We start from the raw sequence: 25,911 nt of genomic DNA, 5'->3' as shown, positions 1-25,911 counted from the left end.
ATGTTTCATTGAATGCAGTTATTTCGAAGTTTTTTTTCCACACATAAACTGTCCTTGAGCGGAAATTCAGTATTAACCAAAAAATTTACAAACCACAGTAAAAGCAAATTGTGGTACAAAATCCAAAGCCATCAAATACTTGTCTATTTTATTTGCTATCATTTTCATTAACACTGTGTAATACTGATATAATCTGCTCTATTTGGACACAACAGATTGTAATTATTGCAATGAAATTAGACCTTAATTCTGGTAAACATGAGTGGTGAAAAGACTCGGCTGGCCTGTAACTGGGAACGATGTGAAATCAGACACTGACAACTTGTAGCATGTAATTATGCTGTTTTGCTGACACACAGTGTAATTATGTTGCTTACTTTAGCAATGATGTGTTAAACACTCAAGTGTTCCCATTTATAATATCTGTGAATTAAATAGGAATTCACTGCCCTGAAAATGCAGTGTGAGTCTTGCATTTATATCTGCCGTTGCTAAACTCACAACCAACAGCCCAGACCGTGTTTGTTTGTAGACAGGGGAAACCGAGGTTCATGGAAAATAGTTAATACCAATAATCACACTGGGTGGTCTACCACTGGCCCTCTAAGGCATCCAGATCCAGGACTCCACCCAGCAATTTGACTCCTGGTTTGAGTGTTTTTTTGTAGCCTATTTCAGTACCTTACACATTTCCTTCTTTCTAGCATTTAGGTGGCTCTTTAGTATGTCAACACATCAGATAAGCCCAAGGTATAACAGTAAAACTTTGAGTTCACAGACACACATACTCAGGTGTTTTCCATGTGTGTGTCCAAGCTGCATGTATTTCTTTCTCTTTTTTGTCTCTTACGACATGGAGTTAAGACTGAATCAGCTGTTCACACGACCTACCTCACGTAGCATATTACACACATGCACACACACACACACACACACACACACAAACAGACGCATAACTCAGACATGTACAAAAGCCCAATTGCACTGTAGCAAACACACATTTTTTGCACACAAAAAACACTCACACACCTAAAGAGGGGGCTGTGCCTCCGGGGGCCACGTCAGTTACCTGCTGACACACAGGCTAGTGATTGATGAGACGCCGGGGGCGCTGGAGTAGACTTTGTCAGCTGCTCATAATTTATACATCTTATCTCCATCAGAAGAAAAGACAGAGTGCCGCGTTGTGTATATGGAGATGAAAACACTGGGCTTGTTTAGGCAGCGGTGACAGGGTAGCTGCTAGCTGTTAGCTGTGGCGCAGAGTGAATACTCAGATTGCTATCTGGTAGCTTTCTCACCAGGTCCCTCTGTGGCCAGAGCCTTCACTCTTTGCCTGTGACGAATCCTCTGTCTGTCATTCATTCTCACTCACTTTCATTGCCTCTCTTTCTCTCATGTTTCCCTCTCTCTTTGTGTCTCCTTTTCTCTCCTCTGTCTCGCTCTTTTGTGTTTCTATTTCTCTTCTGTAACAGTTTCTTTCCCCCCCCCCCCCCCTCTCTCTCTCTCTCTCTCTCTCTCTCTCTTCTCTCTCTCTCTCTCTCTCTCTCTCTCTCTCCACCTTTCTCTTCTCTGTCTATCTCCTGTCACATTCTCAGGCCAGACAGGCCCAAGCCTCTGCTGAAAGCTGCTGGCTCTTCCTCTGGCCACTCACAGGGCGGAGGTCAGGACAGTGGCAAGGCTTGAGTTACAGAATAATTAGCACTGTCAGCATCATGTTGAAATCAATGTTCAGATGTTGTGTGAGGGTGGGCCGGAGGATTTATTTTAGTAGAGTACAAGCAAGATTTATTTGGAAGTAATATACTGAGAATCCATTTGTGCTTTATATTCTTTAAAAAATCCATTTATACCTTAATTAGGGCACAAGCAAGGACTTGCAATCATTGTGTTATATTGGATTGTGAAGCATTTCTTTGTCAGTGCTAATATAGTCTGTAACTGTGTGGATGATGAGATGGATGATTAGAGGGTCAGTGTTTCAGAAGATAAAACAAATGCGGCGTCTTGCTGATTTAGAAATTGTTGTTGTAACTATTGTGATTTTTATTTGATTGTTGTTCAGGCCCAGAAACAAAGAAAGGCATCACTGATCCTGTTTAGAGCTTGTCAGTGGTAAATGAATCTGACTTCTGTTGCCCTGTACACTCAGTGTTTGATATTGCCTTCCTGAATGTGAAAAGAAAGTTTATCAACCCACAGAACTTCACCTCACTCTCCCCCCATTGTCTTTTAACACGCTTTGTTCTCTCAAATTGTGTTCAGATGTTTTTAAGAGTGTCAGTTAACTACTGCACCAGCAAAACAACTTTGATTCCATAACCCCATCCCACTATTGATCTTGCCTGGTAGATAAAAGAGTGCTCTCTCTGAAATCATGCATTTTTCATTGTGGTATCAATGGCAGCTTTTGCATTTGGCATCCCACTTAGCTTAAAGCTATACTCACAAATGCTGTCTGTTTTGCTCTATTGATTCAGAGGGTTTGCATCTTGTATATTTGAGATATCAGTCCCTTGGTATCATTTTACTTGGTCTTTGATCAGCTTGATTGCTGTAAACAGCCACAAAGAATCAAGCAAATTATTCTAATTAATGTGTTTTGGTGGAGATTAACATTGTGCCTTGCATTAAATATTCAAGTTTTGAGATAATTAAGAAAGTGTGTGTGGTAATTCAAATCCCCATGACTTCTCACGCTGCTGCAGCTGCTTTGTCTGTGTGGACATTTATGTGTTCACGAAATACCTTTTTCGATATTACACACGCACTGAATACACTGATTCTTTTTCTTTAGAATATTTCTATACTGTTATTTTAAAATGTTCATATCGTATTCTTACCAGATATACAGCTTGAAGGAAAAATTGAGATGTCCAATATTACCTTTCTCGCCAAATAGTAGTTGGCATTGTGGTGCTGATGCTTGTCAGGTGTTAAACAACACTTTGGACCAAGGACAGACAAATGAGAGAGTCCTCCTCTCTAATAGAATCTAAAAAGATGAAAAATATAGTGCAGGAGGCAGGAAGGACTAGTCAAAGAGGTGACCATCAGCATCTCAGCAGCGTGGCTTGGCAGCCTCCAGCCTGCCATGGTGTAATTGGAGAGAAAACATATATGGGAGCAAATAACCCCCTGTCAGGGGCATTAAAAGGAGATGTTGTGACGACTGAGAGCCCTGCCAGCTGAGCACAGCAAAGTGGAGGGGAAGAATAAGGCCCATCAAATGGAAAAACCTGCTTGGAGCTACCGTACATCCAAATATTCAAGATAATTGTTGACCGGTAGCAGAATAGAGCATCCATGTTTGTTTGTGGAACTGTCCCTCAAGAGAAAAACAGATATTTGTCACTACTGTCACTGTTGTTAGCCATTCGCTGTCATCCTTTGATTGGTTTGACATGTCTGCTTTGAGTATAATTTGAAAATGGTAAAGGGTGACATTAACAGTAGAAGTGCTCAGCCCACATTACTGTGGAGTGTCATAAAGGTGGGTGATGGAAACGGTGAGGAAAATATGACTCACTGTCAAAACTCTACATTTCCTGAAATGCACAACGGAAATAAGCAGACAAAATTTAATGATTTAAACAGATGGTTTTACCCTGTGGGAAGTGACATTATCAGCCATTTGAATATGCATTAGGCAAACGACACTAAACTTTTACTATTATATAACATGCATTTATTCTGAACAGTGTATGATTTCACCAAATATATATATATATGTGTGCACTGTTTGGGCTTTTATAGGATGTTGCGGAAAACACAGCCCCTCTCTATGTGGATCTGTGGACTGTGTAGAGAAGCCTCTGTGATGCCATCGAAACTTTCCTCAGCCAGCCTTTATTTTGTAACTAAATATCTCTTCTAAACAAATTAGATTTTGGCTTGGCATATACAGGCGCAAATTCCAGTTCCTCAAATTATTGAATTATCTAAGGCTCCCTGTCGTGTTGACAGAATTTCCCGTCTCTCCTAAACCTCCTCTGCATTTGGAACCTGCGTGACCCCGCCATTCAACTCAGTGTGTCAAAATGTTAATGAGGATCCCCCCCAAAAGCGCTTAGAGGTTAAATAAAGTCTTCATAAGCTGTCGGTCGAAATTCAATAATTTATTTACTTGGCATGTTTCCACTTTCCCTGCCACTCTGCCTCAATTCTTGTTTCTATCCGGGGACAGGGCTTGTCTTGTTGTGTTTTGTTTAATTTTTTTGTGTGCAGGCAGCTGTGCAGGCAGCCTTTGTCTGTGTGTGAGATTGCTGCTTTAGCTCGGTGGCCCCTCTCATTAATCATCCGGTCAGACTATTTATAATGTGGCAGCCAAGCCGCCACCTTGGTTGCCATTGGCTTTTGTCACTGTGGCACTCTGTTTTGTGGCAGGAGGAAGCCTAATTATTAACTGTTAAGATGACAGCCAGCGCTGTTCCGTCAATATTGCTGGCCGACAGTCAGACTGAAGTGATAGCCCACTGAGCAGCCATAGACCAACAGCTCACTGTACTGTTCAATCCAGTTTTCTTGATCTTAAAAGTGTCTTTTGACACTTTGAATTAAAGTTGGTGAAAAGTCATCACCATTGTCCTTTTTAAAATGTTAATATTTAAATTAATCTCTACTCATTGTCTAAACATTTCCTGATGAAAATGTCAAATTATGTCTTCAATATGCACAAACTTGAAACAACCATCAGATGTTTGCATCTGAGAACATGTACACTTGTTTAATCAGGTGACTATTTGTTGGATTAGATTTGGAGGTGAGGAAAACTGCAGGCATCATTTTGTAGCAGGATTCAATTTTTGAAAAAAATGTAGAGTTACCTCAACATTTCATTGACAGAGCTTTCTAATTTTGTATGAAATGGTTCTGGCAGAGGCTGCCAGTCATGAAATCTGTGCTCTTATTATTAATCAGTTATGTTCATGCTGGATACAGATATCAAACTAGCATGAATAATTAAATCACTCCCTGCTTTGCTACGCAATTCCATATCTTGGAAGATTGAGATGGCGCTGGACTTGAAGTGTCAAAAGGATATAATACGTATCTTTTTTGTGGTGGTGGGGGGTGGGGGGGAATTAGTGAGAGCCTCCTGGAGAATGACAGTCTTTGTTATTTGTCTTCTGACTCCTTAGCAGACAGCTATCAGGAAGAAAGAGAACTCACTGTGCACCACCGAGAGAAGAAAATATGTGAGTCAGACTTTCCCCTCCTCCCTCCTTTTCCCAAAGCTTGAGATCCCCCTTCCAAAAATGAAAAGGATCAAGTTGCTGTCACTGTCACCGAACAAACATAAACTTTTCTGGCACCTAATAAATAGGCAGTGTGGCATTGTTCTCAAAGCCAGACAGGTGTGTCTGCCTCAGTGATGATGGATTCCATTATTCTGTATGGAAAGCCTGTTGGCTTTCTTGTCATATGTTGTCACACATCTCTCTCCTGAGAGAGAAAGGTTTGAAAGATGGCCAAAAGTAATTACACAGACGCTTCCCTGATGCTGTTGCCATGTGTTTTCTCCTGCTCATCACCACTAAAGATAGAAAAAAAATCTATTACCCACAGCTATATTTCACAGGGAGTCGAGGAGTGCAGACATGTTGGTGCTCTGCTGCTCTTCTTGTTCTGTTGATTGCTAGCTCATTAACCCGTCAGGTTTATTTTTCCTATCCATGAACGCTAGCTTTGGGAAAGGGCCCTGGGCAACTTTACTCATCACTAAGGTGGAGCAGCAGGCCCTGATCCGGGTGTGTGGTGATGACATTATTTGCACTTGAATGGCAGGTACATCAACATCTCCTTGTAAATGTATCAAAAGAGAAACAGTGGCACCTTTGTTCTCCTCACAGCCCACTTGGGTTGCTGACAGCTTGCTGATTGATATTATCATTCTTTAATGTCAGTAAATAGTGCCATGCCAGATAAAGAATCAGTTTCCTCCTGGTGCTGGAGAGCTCATTTATCTTTCTGCAGCTTGCCCTGGCATATGCCGAAATTGGAGCCGGAAGTAGTCTTCCATTTCAGTCAGACGTTTGGGTTTTTTTTCCTCACCATCTCCTAATCTTCCCTCTCTGTCTCGCTTTCTCTCCTTGTCTCTGTCTCCCTGGTTATTTTGATTCTGAGTGAGTGAGACTTAACTGGGAGGAAAGATAGAGCTTAAGTCAGTTGTAATATGTTAGGACAACTCTTGATTAGATTCTGTCAGAGTGAGGTCTCTCTGTGTCTCTCTTGCTCTGGTCTCCCCATCCTGGAACACTAGCTTAACAATGAACAGATATCAGGCCACTCAAGAGCCTTTCCATGAATTTGTTACCAAAATAAGACCCTTGTTAGAGTGATACTTCTTCAAAGGGAGAACCACAAAATTATCTAATTGTGCCTCATGTGCAAGATATTTTCTTGCTTCGTGGGGGTCATGCATTTAACGAGTTCTTGCAAAGGAACCAGGGTATAAAACCTGCAGACAATAAGCCTTTGTATAGCCGTACAGTGGCCACCAAAGGTCTTAGAGACATCATATTGAAAAGGTTAAACACTGACAAGTGAACAAGCCTAACATGGTGGGTACACAACCTCCACTGAACAGCAACAAGTAATGGCATTTGAAAAAAGAAGGAAAACGTAAAAAAAGTCAATGTTTTTTTTCTATTTTGATTTTAAACAAGAATCAAAGGAGAATGGGTAAAAACAAGCTGGTGCATAATAAGGCTGGTGCATCATGGTCACGTTGCTCTGAAAATAAAACACACACACAACTAAGTGCTTTGCTATAAGTGCGCAATTCAAAACACCTATCTTCATGTTTTTTTCTTTTCACCCCTCCCCTCTCCAATCCTGTTACCCCCTACCCTTTGCTATTATGTTGACAGACAGCGCTGATATCCTCTGAGCTGCTGATAGATGCGTCATATCTTGGGGAGAAACGGGTTTGTCCTCAGCAGGTGAATATGCGGCTCCCTCATCCTCCAAGTAGACAGACACGCATGACACTTTTCGACACTCGCTCCCTGATAGCACTTTGGCATGCAGGCAGAATCAAAGGGGGCATCTTTCACATGCAATTAGAGTGGAAAATAAAGACGATGAAGTGCGGTGTACAAAGGAGAGCTGGGGATCAGAAGGCTGTAATGAAAGGTGATTAGAAAGAGAGGCCCCAGCCAATGAGCTGCAGAGAGCTGGGGAAACAAACTCATCCTGGTAGGGTTCTCTATTGAAGACACTGTTAGACATTATCAAAGCTGATAATGACAGACAGCCACTGGCAGACAGACATGACTCAAAAATATGCTAGATCGTGTGTGTGTGTGTGTGTGTGTGTGTGTGTGTGTGTGTGTGTGTGTGTGTGTGTGTGTGTGTGTGTGTGTGTGTGTGTGTGTGTGTGTGTGTGTCTGTCTGTCTGTCTGTCTGTCTGTCTGTCTGTCTGTCTGTCTGTCTGTCTGTCTGTCTGTCTGTCTGTCTGTCTGTCTGTCTGTCTGTCTGTCTGTCTGTCTGTCTGTCTGTCTGTCTGTCTGTATTTGTGTCAGAGTGTCTGTGTGTCTGTCTATGTGTCTGTGTGTCTGTCTGTCTGTCTGTGTGTCTGTGTCTGAGAGCCCACAAGTTTAAATGTCTATTTGAGGGTTAAGATTTGGCTTTAGTGTTGGGGATATATATACATTTAGTTGTGATGGGTAAGTTTAGGGTAACGGGTCAGGGTCAATGCTGAGCCCCCACTAATACAGTAAAACCTGTCTGTGTCTGAGACACAGAACTTGAGGAAGGATAATAATAGTAATGTTTTTGATGGTCCTGACAGGGCAATTTAAATTAGAGATGAGTAAGTTTTGACATAGGATACCATGGTTAAGTGTCAAGCTGTGTGCCAATAATAATAATTATTATTATAAAGATGATAATAATAATGCACTAATAAAATCCTGGTTTTGAATATGGATGTTCATGCATTTGCACTGAAAGAGAGATCAAATTCAGCATACTCAAAAAATGGCTATATACTAAATCCACTTGATTTGTAAGTGTGCTGTTGTTCCATAATACATTGGCAAACAACACTGAGAAGCTGCTCACAGGTGGAAGAAGTGAATTCATTGTAGTCAACGGTAATTATGTATTGTTTTGGAAAATATTTTGTCCTCTACCTATCAAGTTCTCCAGTAGCATTCTAACATCATTAGCTATATCCCAGTTACATAGTACAGAATAATTGTAAGCTGATTTGTGAGTTCACTCCAGAAAAATGACAAAATTAAATATATATATTATTTGGGTTTGCTTGTTATTTTATCTTTCATCTGAATTCATGCACCACCTTCTTAAGTCTGTTAACTTCTCATATCATCCTATCGCCTCTGCCTGAATGGTATTCTTCCTCTGTCTCGCATTCCCTACTTGTCCGTCCTCAAAAACAGCCAGCCGTCCTGCTGGGTGCTGAGTGAGTGAGTGATGGACATTTGTTTCACTTCTCTCTGGCTAAACTGAAGAAAAGGAGACCCATTCCTCTGTCTGCCATTGCCAGCTGTGAGTGGTTGTCAGGGTTGGGGCTGGTCCAGAGCCCGCTAATGGTGCTGTCTGTCTCAGTCAAGTCCTTGAGCCCTCGAGTCCCTCAAGAGACACAGAGCTCCAAAGTTTGACTGGAATTAAGCACCTGGTGAATGAGCAGAGGCTGTCATGGATGAAATCATTGTGACATTACAAATACAGTTTATGTCTTAAGAGGCTGTATTTGAAGATGTTGGCATGCACTCACCAGGCTGAATGTCGGGATTAATCATTTTGCAGACCAGTGAATTTGTGAAAAGGACTTTAGTGTACGGTATTTCCTTGTGTGCCTTATACTGATAGGACTAGATATTGATTATCATACCAAAAGGAACCCCCTCCAAAATAAAAGGGAAAAACACAAGAATAACATTGAGAACACTGAGGACGATCCCAGGGGCTTCCACAAACAAACAAGACTAATTCAATGCTTCACTGACACAAAATCACATTCAATCAAAGCACCAAATAACATCCTTGTCAAGCATCTGTTAAATGGGTTATTTGGTACTTCAACAACAAGTTGCAGTTCAGGCCCATTCAGATTGTCAGCAGACACTACAGGCACGCTGTCTGGGAATGAGAGGCTTAGCAAAAAGGGGGCTGCGGGGGAGCGCTGGGGTGGCTGGAGAGTTTAAGAACAGCACTGTAGCTATTACAGGATGTCAGAAAATGTGCTTAATTGAAAATGATTAGGACTCGCGTAAAAGCCGATCAAGTCAGGGTTTGGGGAGAAAGCGCAATTGTCCCACATAATCCTGCCTGCCGCTGTTCTTTCATCTGGATGAAGAGATCAAAAAAGAAGGGATTTGTAAAGGCCAGACCTCCCTGTGCCGTAGCCATTGAGCTCAGCTCCTCTCTCCAGTATTCACTCTCCTTTTCAAATGCACTTCCTCTCTCTCACGCACTCCTTCTTCCTCCCTCTGTTTCTTTTTTGTCCTTTTTTTTTGCACTGGTGTTTCTCATTGGTCACAAGGTATGTGGAGGTCAGCATTCATCCCTTTGTTGTGATTTTTGCTTAGCACTCCTGTTTCACCGCAATATCAGTATGCTTTGCATTTAGCCATGAATCTTGATGAGGGCTTGTGTGACAGCATGTTTAGAGATTGCACAGTATTGCCCTTCATCATCAGACATCAAAGAGAGACGCACTCACCCACACACAAGCTATGGGTTCTACTTCCATGCCTTTATCCATCTTCAAGAAAAGAAAAAAAAATAAAACAAGCGGATAGAAATCGGTCTGAAATGAAAGCTAGAGGGGCCTAGAGAGAGTCAAAGTGAGACACACACAAACATTCACACACACATAGAGGAATCAGCTGTGAGCTGAATGGATCTGAGTTGGGGGGAGTACAGTGCCCTCATGGCCTCTCTTTGAAGTGAGGCACAGGCCGTATGTACAGGCCCCAGAGAGGGGCATGTCTACACCCCCCCATAGGCTGGCTGAAGGCAGTGGTCCGAGCAGAGCACACAACACAGTGAAAAGAATGGAGCTTCCGAACTGAGCTGCTTTCTCTTCACACACTTTCCTCATCCACAGCAGAGTGATTTTGTTGAGAGAAAGCGTGCCCAGTTCAACAAAACTCTCCATACTTCATTTAATGTCTGCAATGTTTTAATGATATAAGATACAATTTGAGAGTCTGGTTCCGTGTCTGGTTGTTTAACAACCCACTGCTTTGATAAAGTTGTTTTAAAGATTTTCTAGCACCCTATGAACAGTGCTATCAGTCACTTTGAAAGTGATAGCATTCAAGTTGCCCTCTGAAAGATCTGTAATGGCCGTCGCTATTTATCTTAAGATTGGTGTAAAATAAATTCCCCCAAACAGCAACATGAGTGATGGGTGTTTAGTTCTAGTCTCAACAGTTATGTTAAAGTCAGTGGATGAAGAGGGATTGTGTCCATTTGTGTTGAGTGCAGCACCATTAACCTCTAGCCCGATTAGCAGGACGGAAGAAAAACTCAGAGCAGATGATTTCCGTCACTGTAATGTCACAGTGTTGTTCTCAGCTGTCGAGGCTGCGCTCATAGAATGCTCCCTGTAAACACACACATGCACTTTGATGGACTGTTCCCAGCTTGTGCGCCCGGCACTCGGCTCACGTGTTGGGTGGGATACGGTGAGACAGTGTGAGGTCTTGTCTGGTCTGGTCTGGGCCACTCTTGCTCTGCTGTGGCCTCGGGGAATGTTTGGCGTGAGATAACACTGTGTTTGAAGAGGAGCTCCAGATGCTCGTATATTACAGGTTGTCTTGTCATGGCGCAGATAAAGCCTCAGAGAAGCTCCTGTCGCCAGGCCGCACAGCACACAGACACACACTCACAGGGAAGATAAATGTTTACAGGAGGCATTCACCCTTCGACAGTGTCATGCTGTGGACGGCAGAGCTGTCAGAGCTCAACCATTTTTAGGCTGTGGCTCATTTTTGTAGCATCTTGCTTTTGACAGCATGTTATATGTTGCATATCACTTCTTATAAACATATGATTATATTTTCCCTTGCTCTGAGATACTTCTGCAGTTTGATAAAAAAAAAATGTTAGCCTTAACAAACTCTGACAGCTATATTGGTAAAGGCCATGTGAAAATAAAAACGTTCGCATGTTTTGGTCTCTAAAATTAGATTTTAGAGTAGCACGGTCTCTTTTTCACAGTGTGTACTGCTGATTGGCCTTCTAATGTCTTCCTATGTCTTTTCACACTCAGTAAAACAAATATGTGGTTGTAATTTTAGCTCCTAAAGAGATGAGATTGTGAATTTGTCACACTGATAAAGATATAAAGTCCTGCCATGGTGTTCTCCACCTTACTTTCACGCCTGCCTTAAGTTTATTAGGCCTGGAAATAGCTTTTACTGTAGGTCATATCTTTACTGAGTAAAGCTGTGGTTTCAGTTTACTCTCAGCATGTAACCTATTGCAAAGGCTCTGTCCGAAGACTTAATACATAATTGGTTATTGCTATTCATTATTTAATTTGGCTAACCTCTTTATCTTTCTATTGCAGTTATTTCCATCACATCTCCTTAAGGCGTAGACTGCGTCCCTGCTTTCCATCCTACCTTAAATGAGGTTATTCCTCGCTAATAAGACAACAGATAGAGAGTTTGTATAATGCAGAGACAGGTTTCCCTCTGTCATTAAGTCATGTGTTTGCTAAAGTGGAATAGTATATTGCTTGGCATAAAACGTGGTGTGTCTTCATTTGTCAGGCTCGTAGAGCTGTGAGACAAACGATGTTCATAGTGTATGTCTGAGGGCCCTCTGAGACCACAGTTGAGCGGCTGCTCACTGGTGCGTTTCTCATGCTAATGTCATGGTCTCCCAGTCTATCTGTCACCCCATTACGCTAACATCATTATGCACAGGGGCCTGTCTCTGGCGTTGAAAAGAACAGAATCATTCCTGTCTCATTTCGAAGCAAATTGTTTGGGGAACATTTCCCTCTCTTTTTTTTTTTCCAGTGGTAATGGCGGGCCAATCATTTTGCAAGGCTCCAGGTATGCAGATGAATGAATAGCTATTTGAGCTGTTTGGTGAAAGGAGTTTTTGTATTATTCATGAGAGGGATGGTGTGTCTGAAAGAGAACGTGGGTATGTGTGTGTGTTTGTGAGTGTGTTCGAACACATGCATGTGTGTGAAGGGGCCAATGTGTCTCTATCAAACACACATACATTGACACACAAGTACAGTGTACGTGCATTGTACAAGCATGCGTACATCAGCTGTTACACACACCCTACAGAGTCATGCTTAAAAATTTCTGATGGTGATGGATGTGAGCTGTGAGGGGAGGGGTGGGGTCGGGGAGGATGACTGTTGTGGATTGGTATTTAACTTTTTTTAATACTCAACTAATGGCTGCTTGGCAAAATTATTATAACTATGATGGTAGATTTTTATTATTATTTATTGCATTATTATTTAATCAAGATACCCACTGTGACTACACACCCCTGATAGGCCTAAAGCACAGCATTATTCCAGACTCCGGGCTGCTAGGTGTTTCCAAGTGGGTCTTTTCCCTCTCTTCGCTTGGAATCTTTTCATCTCACCCTGAGCAGGTTCAAATCCAGGTTAAAACCTTTGTCTCAATCTAAATCTCTCGATCCTGGCAAACGGCACAAAATTCCGATCAGTCAGCTCAGCAGATTCCTCGTCCTGGTGTGCAAGTCTCCTGCATGTGTGCCGACTCTCTGTGTGGCAGGCATGCTAGCCATGCACCCACCTGCTAATTGAAAAGCTTCAATCAGCTCCGCTAACTGAGCAGACAACCCTGGGTCCCTGTAATTGCCCTGGTGACAGTGCTTCGGCGAGGAAAAAAGCCTTTCTCTGTGTCATCATTTGCACAACGTTATGAATAGGTTAATAAAATAAAATACTTTAATTATAGCTTAGTTGCCATATTGTTAATGGTGCCAGTGTGGCTCAATTGAATAATACAGTTTCTACTATTAATTATCTGAAAGTGAACTTGTTTAAATGATATTTTACAGCCCCTTGATAAAATTACCGCTAGAGGCAATGTAATGATAGACAGACAAAGGCCATACACGAATTATCATAAACTATTAGCTTGTTTCCAAAGGGTTTTATGTTAATCTTTTAGCGCTTAAGTACCCTGCAATTAACATATCAGGAGGAGCTGCCTTCCAGCTAGGCTTGCAAATTGAAGTGCTCAGATAAAAAGCTATTGAGATGAAACCCTGAAAGAGAAGAGGAGCTATCGCACTGAAGTGTGCTGGAATTTTTACTCGTGTGCTCTCTGTGTGTGTATGTGTGTGTGTGTGTGTGTGCGCAAATCTGTGAGCGAGGGAGAGCGATAGAGAGACTTTAAGAGCACTGAGACAAAGAATGAGTGAAAAAGAGAGCAAGATGCCGTGAGAGTGTCTGTGATAAAGGATGTATAACAATTCCATTATCTCTCTTGGGTGATGACATGAGACGTCTCTTTCAGGCCTCGTTCCCTTTGTCTAATGCTACACAGTGTGTGAGCTATAGGAGCAATGAAATGGCTCTCATTGGCTGCGATGGCGGCATCTGATGGAATGTGTTTACATATCGGGCTAGTGGCTTGATATGTAAATGTAGCGCGTTGAAAAGGCTACAGGGAGATATGGTTCATTGTTAGGTCTTCACAGTCTGTGTTCCCTTTTATGCTAAGCACAATTGTATCCACTGAGCGAGCATCTTGTAAACCGCCCGTCGCCTTTGGTAGGTTAAACCCACAAAGGAGACCCATGCTTTGGAAGATATGCATGTTTTATAGGGTAATTGGCAGCTTTGCTTTGGTCTGCATTCTTTGTTGTCAACACATAGCAGCTGACACCATTTACATTTACTACAATTAAATGAAAATACCCATAACACATGTCTTATGAGTTTGTCTTCCTCGCTCACTGTAGGGAATAGAAGAGGGTAACTATATTCCTAGAGTGTTATTCTCAGTTTTTTTGTAAAGAAAATGTATTATATTTCTATTTATTTTTTGTTATTTGATATTAAATATATAGTATTAAAATTTCTAGTGATGTTTCAAAAATGAATTAGCCAATGTTTTTTAATTTGGCATCTTTTTCTGTCTGTAACCATCTAGTCATCCTTGCTGTGGAAAGTAATTCACAGTGTATGTGAATAATGAATTGCTAGACCATTACACATGGCATTCTCTACATTTCCAGCACATATCAGTCCTGACTCAGTGAAACCATATTGGCCATAGAGTGCTCTGATATTTTACCCCATCACCCAAAGATAGATGACTCCACTGAGGCCTTAATCTCATGTTAAAGATTTGTTGGCCTTTAGTAGTCAGGCCTAGCATTGAGATGCCTCATCTGATTTATATTCACTGGCATTGAAGGGGAGCCAAGTGCACTATCTGCAAAGCAGATGCTGCAGCAATGCCCTTGTATTTGGCCTTATATTTCACCTGAAATAAAACCTCTGAGCAAGGTCATGTCCTCGATCCCCCTCTTCTCTGTCTTTCTCTTTTTCTCTCTGTCTTTCTTCCTCTTTTTTTGACTTTTTTTTTTTAATATTTCTAAAAAGCACTCCTAATAATCTTTCATGTAAATGATAGCCTGACAAAAATATTACGTCTGCATTCTCCTACACAGTACCCGAACTGAGTATTTCTCTCATGGCTGGATATGAGAGTAGAAAACTGAGAGAGAAATAAGGTCCAGAGCCGGCCAAAATCTTGATGAACACCGCCTTTAAAACCAAATTCTTGTCTGTCAGCTCCTATAATTTATGGGGCGGAGATTACAAAGCTACAGATACGATAAATTAAACTGATGGACAGAATTATGCCCAGTGCTTCCTGCTCCCCCCAATGACGCACACTAACTTAGCACTACCTGACAATGAGTGTGATTTACCACTGGGCAAGAGTGGAGAAGGGAAAACATTCACAGGCAGAGGCACCCAGGCCTCACTCTGGCCCGCAGCCTAGTGAATAAAACCCCGCTTTAATTCACCCACAAACGTGTCGCCATTAAAAGACTAAGAATAGGGATTGCAGATCATAAATACTCTCTGATTTATTAGCTAACAACAAAGAGCATAAGCCCAGCCAAGGAGAGAGAGCTTGTTTGACAGAATGTTGTCAAGGAGAGAAAGAGAGAGGAAAAACACACTCATTCTCTCATTCTCAGTCACAGACACTCTTAGCTAAATCTGACCAGGGATGTAGCCCAGCCCTATCTCCTGCAGCAGCGTAGGGAGCAGATGCGTCTGCTCTCTTCTCAATGTGTGACAGACAGAAAAGATAAACAGAGAGAAAAGCAGAGAGAGAGAGAGGAAGAGACGGAGGGAGGGAGGTAAAGAGAGAAGGAGCTGGCATGGCACTGGCTAATTTATCTCGCTGAGAGACAGATTAAAGAGAGAGGAGAGTGAAACAAAGTTCCACTGGCTTAATCAGCGGACAGCCTGCTAGCAGAAGACATGATAAATCAGAGCAGGCTCAGTCCAGGAGAAAGCCTTTGCTCTGGGAGGGAACGGGAGATGTCCTCGGCCAAACAGCAGTATCTTTTACACGGACTGTTGTGAATAGCAGCTTGTGAACTTGCTATGTGTATACTTGCAATCGATACTCATTGCTATTGTTTGAGCAAACATTGTTATACAGTAGCCTTCTGCTGTTAGCTTTGTTTCAACACTGTTATTTTTAGTAGTGCGTGAACAGTCCTGCTCGGTGGTGTTGTGTAAACAGGACAAAGGGACATGAAAGGCCTGAAGTTTCCTCCTGGTTTCTCTGTGCAGCCGTGTCTTTCTTTAGCTTCTTGTCTGACAGGAGACTAACCTAAGGGCCTAACCCAGGAACAGGAAAAGGAGCTTAGATATCCCTGTGTCATTAGTTCACTGCGGGGTCATAGCTGGGCCACTCAGAGCATGATTACACCCCTTGATTTATCTGCTGTGGAGCCCAAACACAGATAAATCTCCGAGCTCATCCCAGCCGTGGGATCCTCACCGTCTGATAAACGGCCCAAGCTGAATAAACAACCGCCAGCCCCCTACCCCCACAAACACCCAGACTCATACATTATGAATAATTCATTCAGATTGTGAGCTCACTTAAATGTGTATATTTTGTATCTTAAATGGCAAAGGTGCTTCTATGATCTCCATCCAATCCTTTGCGCACATCTTTGATGAAATACTAGAGAGGCAGAGGTTGGCGGACATTTTGTTTTGTAGTTGTAAACTTTATTTCCTCGCCCCGGCTGTCGTCCTCCAGCATTTTCACATAAATATACTTTATGCAAATACACAGCTCCTGTGTAGATATTGGCCTGTCTGCGACTTTATGACAAAGTTTAAAATCATTCATTACAGTGACCCCTGCGGTAAATTCACTTAGTGGAAAATTGCCCCGGCTCTCCTGTTTGGTGTGTAAATGTGATCACGAGAGCATTTTTAACTTAATTAATTGGCCGTTTCTGTTGACAAGAAATTTATGCAGTAATAATTTGCTCGAAATAGATGCAGAGCGCAGGAAATGAGATATCCATCAGGGCGCTTGTGTTCCGCCAGCTGCACCGCGGCTAATATGAAAGTATTTTGGGCTGCTCAGACCCTGCTGTTTGCGCAGTCAAGATTATATATACCCACGATCCATTGCCTGCCTCAGAGGCGCTCATGGAGGTCTATGATAACAAAGACCATGTGATTTATGGCCTGCTGTGAAAGCAGAACTTGATGAGATTAAACAATTTCATAGCACGAGTGTTTCTCAGAGGGCCCTCTGATTTGTGGCAGCAACGCCGACAGTAAATCAGGTTTATATATCTGAAAGCATGCTCAGCAAAGAAGTGCAATTACTGTTTAAGACAGCTACTTTTTATTTAATTTTTATCCCTGGTTTGTCTTTTTTATTCCTGGCCTGTCACACAGCCGTTCACCTTCATAAGTCCTTCTGCAGGAAGGGTTGAAGAAGAGAGGAGGTGGGGAAGTCAAGGATGGGGAGGAGAGAAAGGCACGGCACGGCGTGGGCCCTCTGCTATCTTTCCCCCACAGCTTTTAGAGCAACAACAACAACAACAACAGCAACAACCAGGAGACAACGACGGCCACCAGCAGAACAACACGGGCATCCATAGAGCAGGGGAGAGCACTTCATTTTTAATGCATTGTTTGCCTGCTGCTCTGTCCCTGTCTGGGTAAATGAAGTAGGCAGAGTGTAATTAGAGAGCCGGGCTTTGCTCCGTGCCATAAAGATGACATGGTGTAATGATACAGCTTACAGGCCCGCAGAGGGTTCTGTCTCGCGACGGAGGATCTAGGTCATTTGCCTGTGACTTATGATAGGTGTGGAAGATGACAGTGTTATCATTGCGACGTGGAACTCAGAGATGTGAATGGGAGAGAATTTCTTGCGAAAGGCTGTCAGGGATTGGAGGCGAGCAGCGATGGATAGGGAGCATATTAATCATCTGTGTTCACCGGTTGTCATGTAATATATTCAGATGGATAAGTAAAGAGGAATTTAATTTTCAGCAGCCTAATTATCATGATTATGTTTGTTTTTATTTATGTTTATTTGTCTTGAAATAAGCTTAAATACTAGTTCCAAATTTAAATTAATATGGATATGCACATTATGGCCACAATTATTTTTTTAATCTCATTCCTCTGATTATTTTGCATTGAGTTAAGGTCAGAGTTAAATTGAAATCACTAAGGTTATGCTGTATTTACATCATACAAGTCTGCATCCGTACTAATCAACTAATCAGTTTATGTTTGTGTGTGGATGTAAGTGAGCATGTAAGTACATGTGCATTAGTTTTTCATGCATTCAAATAATATGAGGGGATATGTGTGCACTTTCTAATGTGAGTACATGCACACATGCAAATTTGTGTGTTTTGAAGTTGTGGTTAAATGTTCTGTGTGTGTGTGTGTGTGTGTGTGTGTGTGTGTGTGTGTGTGTGTGTGTGTGTGTGTGTGTGTGTGTGTGTGCGTCTGTGTCCTTGGGTGAAGATGTGAGTTGTGCATCTGTCTGCATCATCCCATATCTTCCCAGAAAACATCAAGAGATCTCATTATTTCGACACATCTCAGGTTTTTTTTTTTTTTTTCCTTTTTTTTTTCTTCCCGTATGCCTTGAGTCAAAATTAGTTTTCATTCCCTCTGTGATCTTACTGACTGAAGCTGGCTCAAAGTAAAGAAAATCGCAGTCTTCATAGCGAGGCTGAGTCAAACACACACTTCACACAGCCGCAGTCTGAGTTAAGCATTGCTAAGTAACCTTCACATTTCACTCGTGTGAAGAGCTAATTTCCTTTAAGTTCACATGTCACTTTTTGTGGCTCTTTTTGTGGGTCCTCTTCAAATGTCTCTCAGCGTCTAATTGCATAGGAAACATTCTAGACAAGCCGGTGTGACAGGCCCGCTCCCAGAGTCTTCAATTATTAAACATCCTACACTCTAGAAAACAGCCCTGACGTTAGCTACAGCCCTTAATCGGAACAGAAAACCTCATGATATGTCACACTCCTGAGTTGCTGTGGTTTTGTGTATGCGTGTGTGTTTGTGTAGCTTGGCTTAAACAAGGAAAGATGAAAATATTTAATTTCACACCAGTTAAATAAGGCAAAACACAAAAAATTATTTTTGTCACAGGTATATCAGAACATTCACATATTTCTTTTTTTCTCCTGTTTTAGAGATAAAAGAATTTGTGCCCTTCTGAAAATATATAAAACAATCAGTTATGCTCTGTGTAAAAGTTTAAATAAGACATTTAATCATTGTTTTAACTAAGATATACAACATTCAGTTTTTTTTTCTCTTTTTTTGTCTTTGTAACTTTGTAGCTTTAGAAGGAGTACCCACGGAAAGGTCATACTAGACCAAAATAAGAAATAGCCTCAAGCTAATTGTACTGCATACCTGTAATGTAGGCTTACAATTCAGCTTTAAATCACCTACACTTATTCTGCAAGACACTCAAACAAAAGGTCGAGTGGCTTTTTTAAATTCCAACCTAAAAACAAACACAGCCTTATTACCATCTATGAGTCATCGCTATGGATGATTAACGTCCAGCAAGCACTCAACCTTTGCCTGTCTGACGCTTAGCTGTACACAAAACGGCGGTGTTCACTGTTGCTGGTTCGCTCCGTGTGCCTCGTGCCCCGAGCGAAACCTCACAACGGTTGCTCTTGTGATCAGTGATCATATGATACATTTACTCAGAGCAAGTTCATTGGAGTAGAACTGGTAAATCATTAAACACACGCTCAGCAGTCTTCCTGCTGAGCAAAAGACTGCCGCACTACCCACAAGTATAGGCACCATTACATCAAACGCTCTTCCCTTTGCCATTACCTAAGAAAAACAGAATTAATAAGTTTCACGCACACAACCGCAATTTAAAACACATTATAATCTTTTCCCTGTTCCCTAAGCCACAATCATTAAGGTCCGACACAAAGACAGAAAAGATCTGAATTAATATACCACTGCTGTACCTTTATACTGTGCCACTTGTGCTTGTTGCTGGAAAAATATGCATTTTACCTCAACCATCCTAACCTTTTATGGCTATATAATAATATACAAATATGATATTTTATGTATTAATACACAAAATATAGGATTCTGTTTGAAAACACTCTGAATTATGCACAAAAGTAGTATGAATAAAAATCAGGGCTGGATTCAATCTCTGGTAATGAATTAGAGCGTTTCTTATTTCATCATTGCCATTACATGCTGTAAGACGCTGCAAGCTGGTACTGCTTATTTGTTTTTCATTGTTTATTTCTGAAAGTGTTGTATTGTTCGTAACCCCTAACTTCAGAAGTACGAGACATGAATCATAAAAAATTCTATCTAGTGAAGAGATAAACGTGTCATGCCAGCATTAAATGTTGACTCAAATAAGTTCACAAGTTGTGTCTCCTCTGATCTCTAACATGATCAGAAAGCAGCACCAGTTTACAGAGACAAGACGTGAAAAAAGTTCCATGCACAGACACAAAAGAAATATTTTGATATAGACCCAAAGAGAAAACATATCAAAAGACATTTTTATACATGTCTTTTGCAAGCACAAAAAGCAGAAATGGTGTCAAGAGAAAACAAAACAGAAGGCTTGTTTCTTCCAACAATTGCTTTAAGCTACAAAAATCTCCTTGAGTCCCTAGCTTCCCCTCAATGTCAGCCCACCCCCCCACTCGCCCTTCCTCCCTCTCTCTCCTCTTCGGTTCTCTCTTTTCCCCTTTTCCCTCTCTAAGGCAGGACAGGACCCTCTTTGCACCCTGATAGGTTGCGGGCTGATGCTTAGCAACAACATTCCTGTGCCCTAAGTAGCAGTAAGCCTCTGGCTGAACTCTTTGATGTGGCTGTCAGGCCACATTTATTTCCTTTTAGCACTTTGTCTACTTGTCCAGATGTATAAGGAGATAAAAAGGGCTGGTGTTTACACTGGTCTCCCTCTGTAGCGCGGCTGTAATTAGATTGTATTGCTGGTCAGTCTTAAGGAGGGAGGTGAGGTGAGGCGAGGCAGGAACCAGCTGTGTCAGGATGAGCTGGTAAGGGTGAGACCTCAGAGCCGGGCTGCAGTGTAACATTGTCCAAAATAGTTTATATACTTTGGCACCACACATCATAATCACATTCTAGTGAAATCTTTCTAGATCAGTCACCGTAATATACTGTAATATAACACCCATCAAGCCACAAGCCAAACTTGCAAAACTTTGTAAACTTTGTTGCAGTTGCATCTGAAAAACACCTAGATATGTGTCAACCTTCCCTGACTCACTTTCTGGTGTCTCACGTTTTCAGGAACCTCACTGTGGAGGTGGTTATGTGCTCCATGTGTTTTGCTTTTCCCGTCTTTCCATCCCTCCCCTGTCCCTCTCCTCCCGCTCCCCACTCTCATGGTGATATGTTGGAAGTAATAATCACTATTGCCTCTGGGTTTATCAGCATTTATTCGCATAACAACACAGAAAAGGAGAAGACAGACAGCACTGCTGGATGTATTATCCTGTACGGGAATCATCTTTCATAATGACATCCAACAGAGCTTCCTCTCTCTGCCACCACCCATTTTTCTGTCTCTCTCTCTCTCTCTCTCTCTCTCTCTCACACAGTCACACACACTCTTCATTTCTCTCTCTACCTCTTTCCACTCTCCTCTGTCCACCATGTATTATCACAGAATCCACGGTGCTCCCCAGCCTGTAAATTTGTGCCGCATTATCATAAGCTGTGGTGATAACTCACATTGCACAGAGACAATAATGATGTGAACACTCAGCATATGCCCCAGGCCCAGCAAATTAAAACAATGCTCAGCTTGATGAGCAGACTAATCTGGACAGCAGAGAGACCGAGAGAGAGGGGGAGAGAGGAAACAGGGGGTCCAGGAGCATCTTAAATAGACGACACAGCAGCACCTCCCTCTGTTCAGTGTAGGTACAACTAGAGAAAACAAGAGGGACACAGAAAAAGATACAGAAAAATGGGGGATAAAGAGAGTAGGAGCATAGAAGGAGTGCTTGTTTTGAAAACATGAAAGGGATATGATGTGTGAGGACATCGTGAGACAATCACTAGTTATGTTTTTTGTTGTTCTAGACTGTTAGAAGTTGAAATTTGTATGATCAAGCACTGTGCGCTGTGCACATGTAAAGCTTCTCGATTCTGCAATAAATCCAGAACAGGAGGAAATAGTTTCACTACAGCCCCAACAATTTATTATCTAGTAGTTAAACTGCTATTCTTACAACATAAATGTTAACAATATCACATACTGTAGGTCTGTCATGCATGTATTAGTGAGGCGAGGTGTTATAGCCATTCTGTAAGCACCAACAGTCTTGCTGCTCTCCTTTGCATTTTGATTGTTTCTATGAAGCATTAAAATGATAAAAAGTCGTCATTCCATTAGTTCTCCGAAAGCAAGTGTAAAAAAAAAAAAGATAATCCTGATGTTCCCCATCATTTGTTCCACATGTTTTCTCATCATAAGCATTTGCTGCTTTCTCTTCCTCTGGACGGGTCATTGACTAAAGTGAAAGAGTACACATGTGGAGGGGTAAGGAGAAAGGTCTGAAAAAAAGGGAGGATCACTACATGGGGAAGCCAGCTGATTGATGTTCTGTGGGTGGGGTAAAATGGTTATGCTGGGTAGAACACAAAGTGACAACCACAGATGGCAAACGGCTTGGGTGTTTGATGAGCAGGCATGATGCTGAGGAGGTGAACCAGTGGTATCACACATTGCATGAGGACTGGGTGGGTGGTTGTACTGAAAGCAAGGTGAATGATGTCCCATAGGACCAAAACCAGGGTGTAAGGCAGTGCAAGACTCTATCCTGTATCAAGCTAACCCCAGCACTCCTCCCACTCCTCCCACTCCTCCAACACCCTCCTAACATGGTCTGTGGGTGGTGCTGTTAATAATGTGGCAACTAGGAAGATTAATTGTGGGCAAGCAGCAGGATTAGAAGGGGCTTTTGGGGGCCAAGCAGGCCTGAAGAGGCCCAGGCTTGTGATCTTTCAAGCAGGCCAGGAAATGAGGCAAGCAGGAGCGCAACTCCACGGAGGCTCAGAAGAGCATGGAGGTAGATCAAATAGAGAGGGTTCACAATACTTTTCTTAATGCCTGAGTTGCTCTGTCAGCTCATAACAATTGTCTTTGTGTGTTCATTCTAACAGCCATTATAAATTTTATCCTCAAAAGCAAATGGCAAAATGCAAATCAGTGGAAGGTATTTGTAGATAGGATGAGTGGGGATAATTTTGGTTCAGGATCTCTCATTGGCCCATTGCAGCATCCATTTTGGCAGTACCTGATTGTTTTTCCTCAAATAGGAGGTGTCAGTTTTTCCTGAGTACAGTATGTTCTTGTTTTAGGTTGTTTTACTTCGTGTATTACATATTCCATACAAGTACAGCTTACAATCAAGGAGGGATCTGTGATATTTTTAACAGGTTTCAGCCAGTCCAGAGGCTGAGAGCAGCAGATCTGCTGTCAAAATAATACTTCTATTCCAAGCTCTTTCTTTTAAAAGCATGGTCCTCCAGCATATATGTAGTAAGGTCTCAAAATAGGCTTATTTTGCCATTTTTCCTCTTTGGTGTAATATGAGACACATGCTGGGCAGACCTTAATGCCTTTCAGAGATTCTATCTGAAAGCATATTATGTGATCGTTTTCAATTCACTGTGCTCTCTTTGCCCATGAAGAATATGGTTCCATTTAACAGCACAGACCATTCCATTTCTCAATGTTATGCATGGGCATGTAGAGGAACAACAATAAAAGTGGGAAAAATGCAGCTCCAAACCATCCCTAATATGTATTTGTCAGTTGAGTCTCTTGCTATGATTAAAGGCCCAGTGAATTCCTTCCTGCAGGAAAGGAAAGTATTTCTGCAAAGGCATCAGATATCGCTGTGTCATGATAAAGTGCCTGCTCTGCTAGCTGAAAGGCTAAGGGAAGGAAGAGGATGTTTTGGACCTTGAAAGTGCATGAAAGAACAACAATGCAAGAAACTCTTGACCTGTTTGGGAACATGCTCAGAGATTCGGGCCTCTGTTTTCTCTTTCTCTCAAAGCAGTATTTGTCACACTCGTTTAATATGAACCTCTACAATCAGCAGGTCATAATAGTTGCACAGCCAGGAATATCTGCACATGTCAATTTTATGACATTAAATAAGGTAGCCAGTTAAACAGAGATAAGTATTTAAAATGCAAATTGTATTTCCTCTGTTAGCGCCAGTGTAGAGAGGTCATTTCATGCCATTTGTCAGAGTACCCTCACATAGCCGTGCTATGTTTGGTTGTTAAGAGTGAGTGACGTCTACCCTTTAGATGACCACTGCGGGAGGTCATGGCTGAGTGAAGGTTAAGACCTCTCCTCCCTAACCAGGTAGTAGATCAAATCATCCAAGCCAGGACTGACACGTGAGAAGTAATAAAACATGACTTGCCACATTATGTGTTAAAACAGAAGCAGGATTTCCAACATTTCCTGTACCAATCCCAAAGGATTTATGACACTCACAGTCAACTCGTCAAACTGTTTTTTTCCTCTAAACATTCATCGTAGTTGTGTGTCTCCTTTCTCCTAGCCACGTAATGAGGCTGGATCTGAGAGTCACCCACTGCCCTACACTCCTCTACCCCGAGGGTCCAGAGACGCCAGGAACCACAAAGGTAAGGAAAATAGAAAGGCCTTTGGACTTCATAACCTTTTCACTCAGGAGGTTTGTGTATACATCTGTACAGATATTCTTCAAAAATAAACAGCACAATATATTACCATGGATTCAATCGAAACCTAGGCCCATGGATTATGTAAATACAAGTCATAACCCTAACGTCTGCAGAGAGTGGGAATCTATTGAACTTGAGACCAAGCTGAAGTTACAGTATGCTATCTATTCTTACTGATCTCATCTCATCTGTGTGAAATGTTGATAGTGGGAATAAATCTGAGTAATCTAGGTTAACTCTGTTCTGAATGTATGCGTGGGAGCACGCAGAACATATACAAGATGAAGCCCCCTTGATCTGTTGATACGAAACATTGATTAGGCCTCATATTGACCCAGTGTCGTCAGTTGATGTAATTGTGTAGCAGCTTCTTAACATCAAACACTGCACTTTAGAAAGAACTTATCACGTTCATTAAAAAGATCTAATGTTCTAAATTAATTGGAGGCAACTTATCTCATTTGTATTTTAGTAAAAAGCCATGTGTCCTTGGATGACCAAAATACATTTTATTGTATTTTATCCTAAGAATTATAATTGCATTGAAAATGAAGCTAACAAATGATTTCACACACAAAACAGGCCATCAAATTTCACACATTACTGAGAGGAGAGGGTATTTTGACATTCTGTCTTACGAAACTAAATTTATCAAGCGGAGTCTTCTCCATTTTAAATTGCTTGATTGTCTTTTTTATTGTCTTGATTGTGCAGTTTATTGTCTATTCAGGCTTCAGTTAGCCTGACTGACTGACTGAGTTTATTTTGGAGTCAGGCTTTTCAAAATAAGCTCCTGAGACATTTGTCACCGTCTTCACAATGCAAAACACTTGGGTTGGTTGTGTTGTCCACCACTGTGGAAGTACAACCGATCACCAGTGAGCATTTTCACAGTACAAACAGTAGTGTAGACGACCCCATACCCCCCGCCCGGCCCACAGACCTCCATTTATGGCGGCAAGGACATATCTATGTCACGAAAGCCTGGACGGTGGCAGCTCTCACCGGATGTGAGGACAGAAAGAGCCCCATGCTTTGTCAAAATCGGACCTGGCTAAGAACAGTCCATTTAAAGGTGAGGGGATCTGACACATGAAATATCTTCCCCTCCCTCTAAGATCTGAGCAGCAGTGACAGTCTCCATTTGTTATTTTTATGAAGCAGCACTGCAGTCTTAGATAACACAGCCCTCATCTTCGCCCTTCACCTCCTCTTCATGTCCCTGCCTCCATCCCCCACCCTCGCTCTTTGTTTTTTTTTTTTTCTTTTATTTACACTTCTTAAACATACTTGAGTTTTCTTTATGTGTGGGAGACGGTCACAGTAACTCCTCATTCACAGAGAACAAAGCTGTGGAAAAGCAGTGCGACAACAAACAAAATGTTTCCGACAGTAATTCCAAACAATTGAGTGTTTACTGTGTTAAATTCGGGATATAAACAATAGAGGTGAAACAATATGGTGCATGATTTTGTGTAGTTCAATGCAACACACTCGATTCTATACACATCATAAATTTAAACAATTCATAACACGCTTTGTTCAACATCTGCCGTAAAAGTGAAGTCCCTTGATGATACTATATAGTCGGCTTTTGTCAACTGCTTATTTCTGCA

At 41.8% G+C, this 25,911-nt stretch overlaps 1 protein-coding gene across 3 annotated transcripts in view; it reads left to right on the top strand.

Annotated features, from left to right (window-relative positions):
• lrmda (leucine rich melanocyte differentiation associated) overlaps positions 1 to 25,911 on the top strand; it is a 197,901-nt gene that overhangs the window by 148,666 nt on the left and 23,324 nt on the right. For 2 of the 3 annotated variants that reach the window (XM_056395972.1, XM_056395971.1), the window contains exons 6-7: positions 6,873 to 6,944; positions 24,151 to 24,235. In XM_056395972.1, the coding sequence (XP_056251947.1) occupies positions 6,873 to 6,944; positions 24,151 to 24,235 (157 nt within the window). The remainder of the gene's footprint in view (positions 1 to 6,872; positions 6,945 to 24,150; positions 24,236 to 25,911) is intronic. The other variant, XM_056395973.1, reaches the window with a different exon arrangement.

Source organism: Seriola aureovittata, chromosome 14 (assembly GCF_021018895.1).
Source record: "Seriola aureovittata isolate HTS-2021-v1 ecotype China chromosome 14, ASM2101889v1, whole genome shotgun sequence".
Lineage (NCBI taxonomy): Eukaryota > Metazoa > Chordata > Actinopteri > Carangiformes > Carangidae > Seriola > Seriola aureovittata.
The sequence above is the reverse complement of the archived record's forward strand: the minus strand, read 5'-3'. Positions and strand labels throughout refer to the sequence as shown.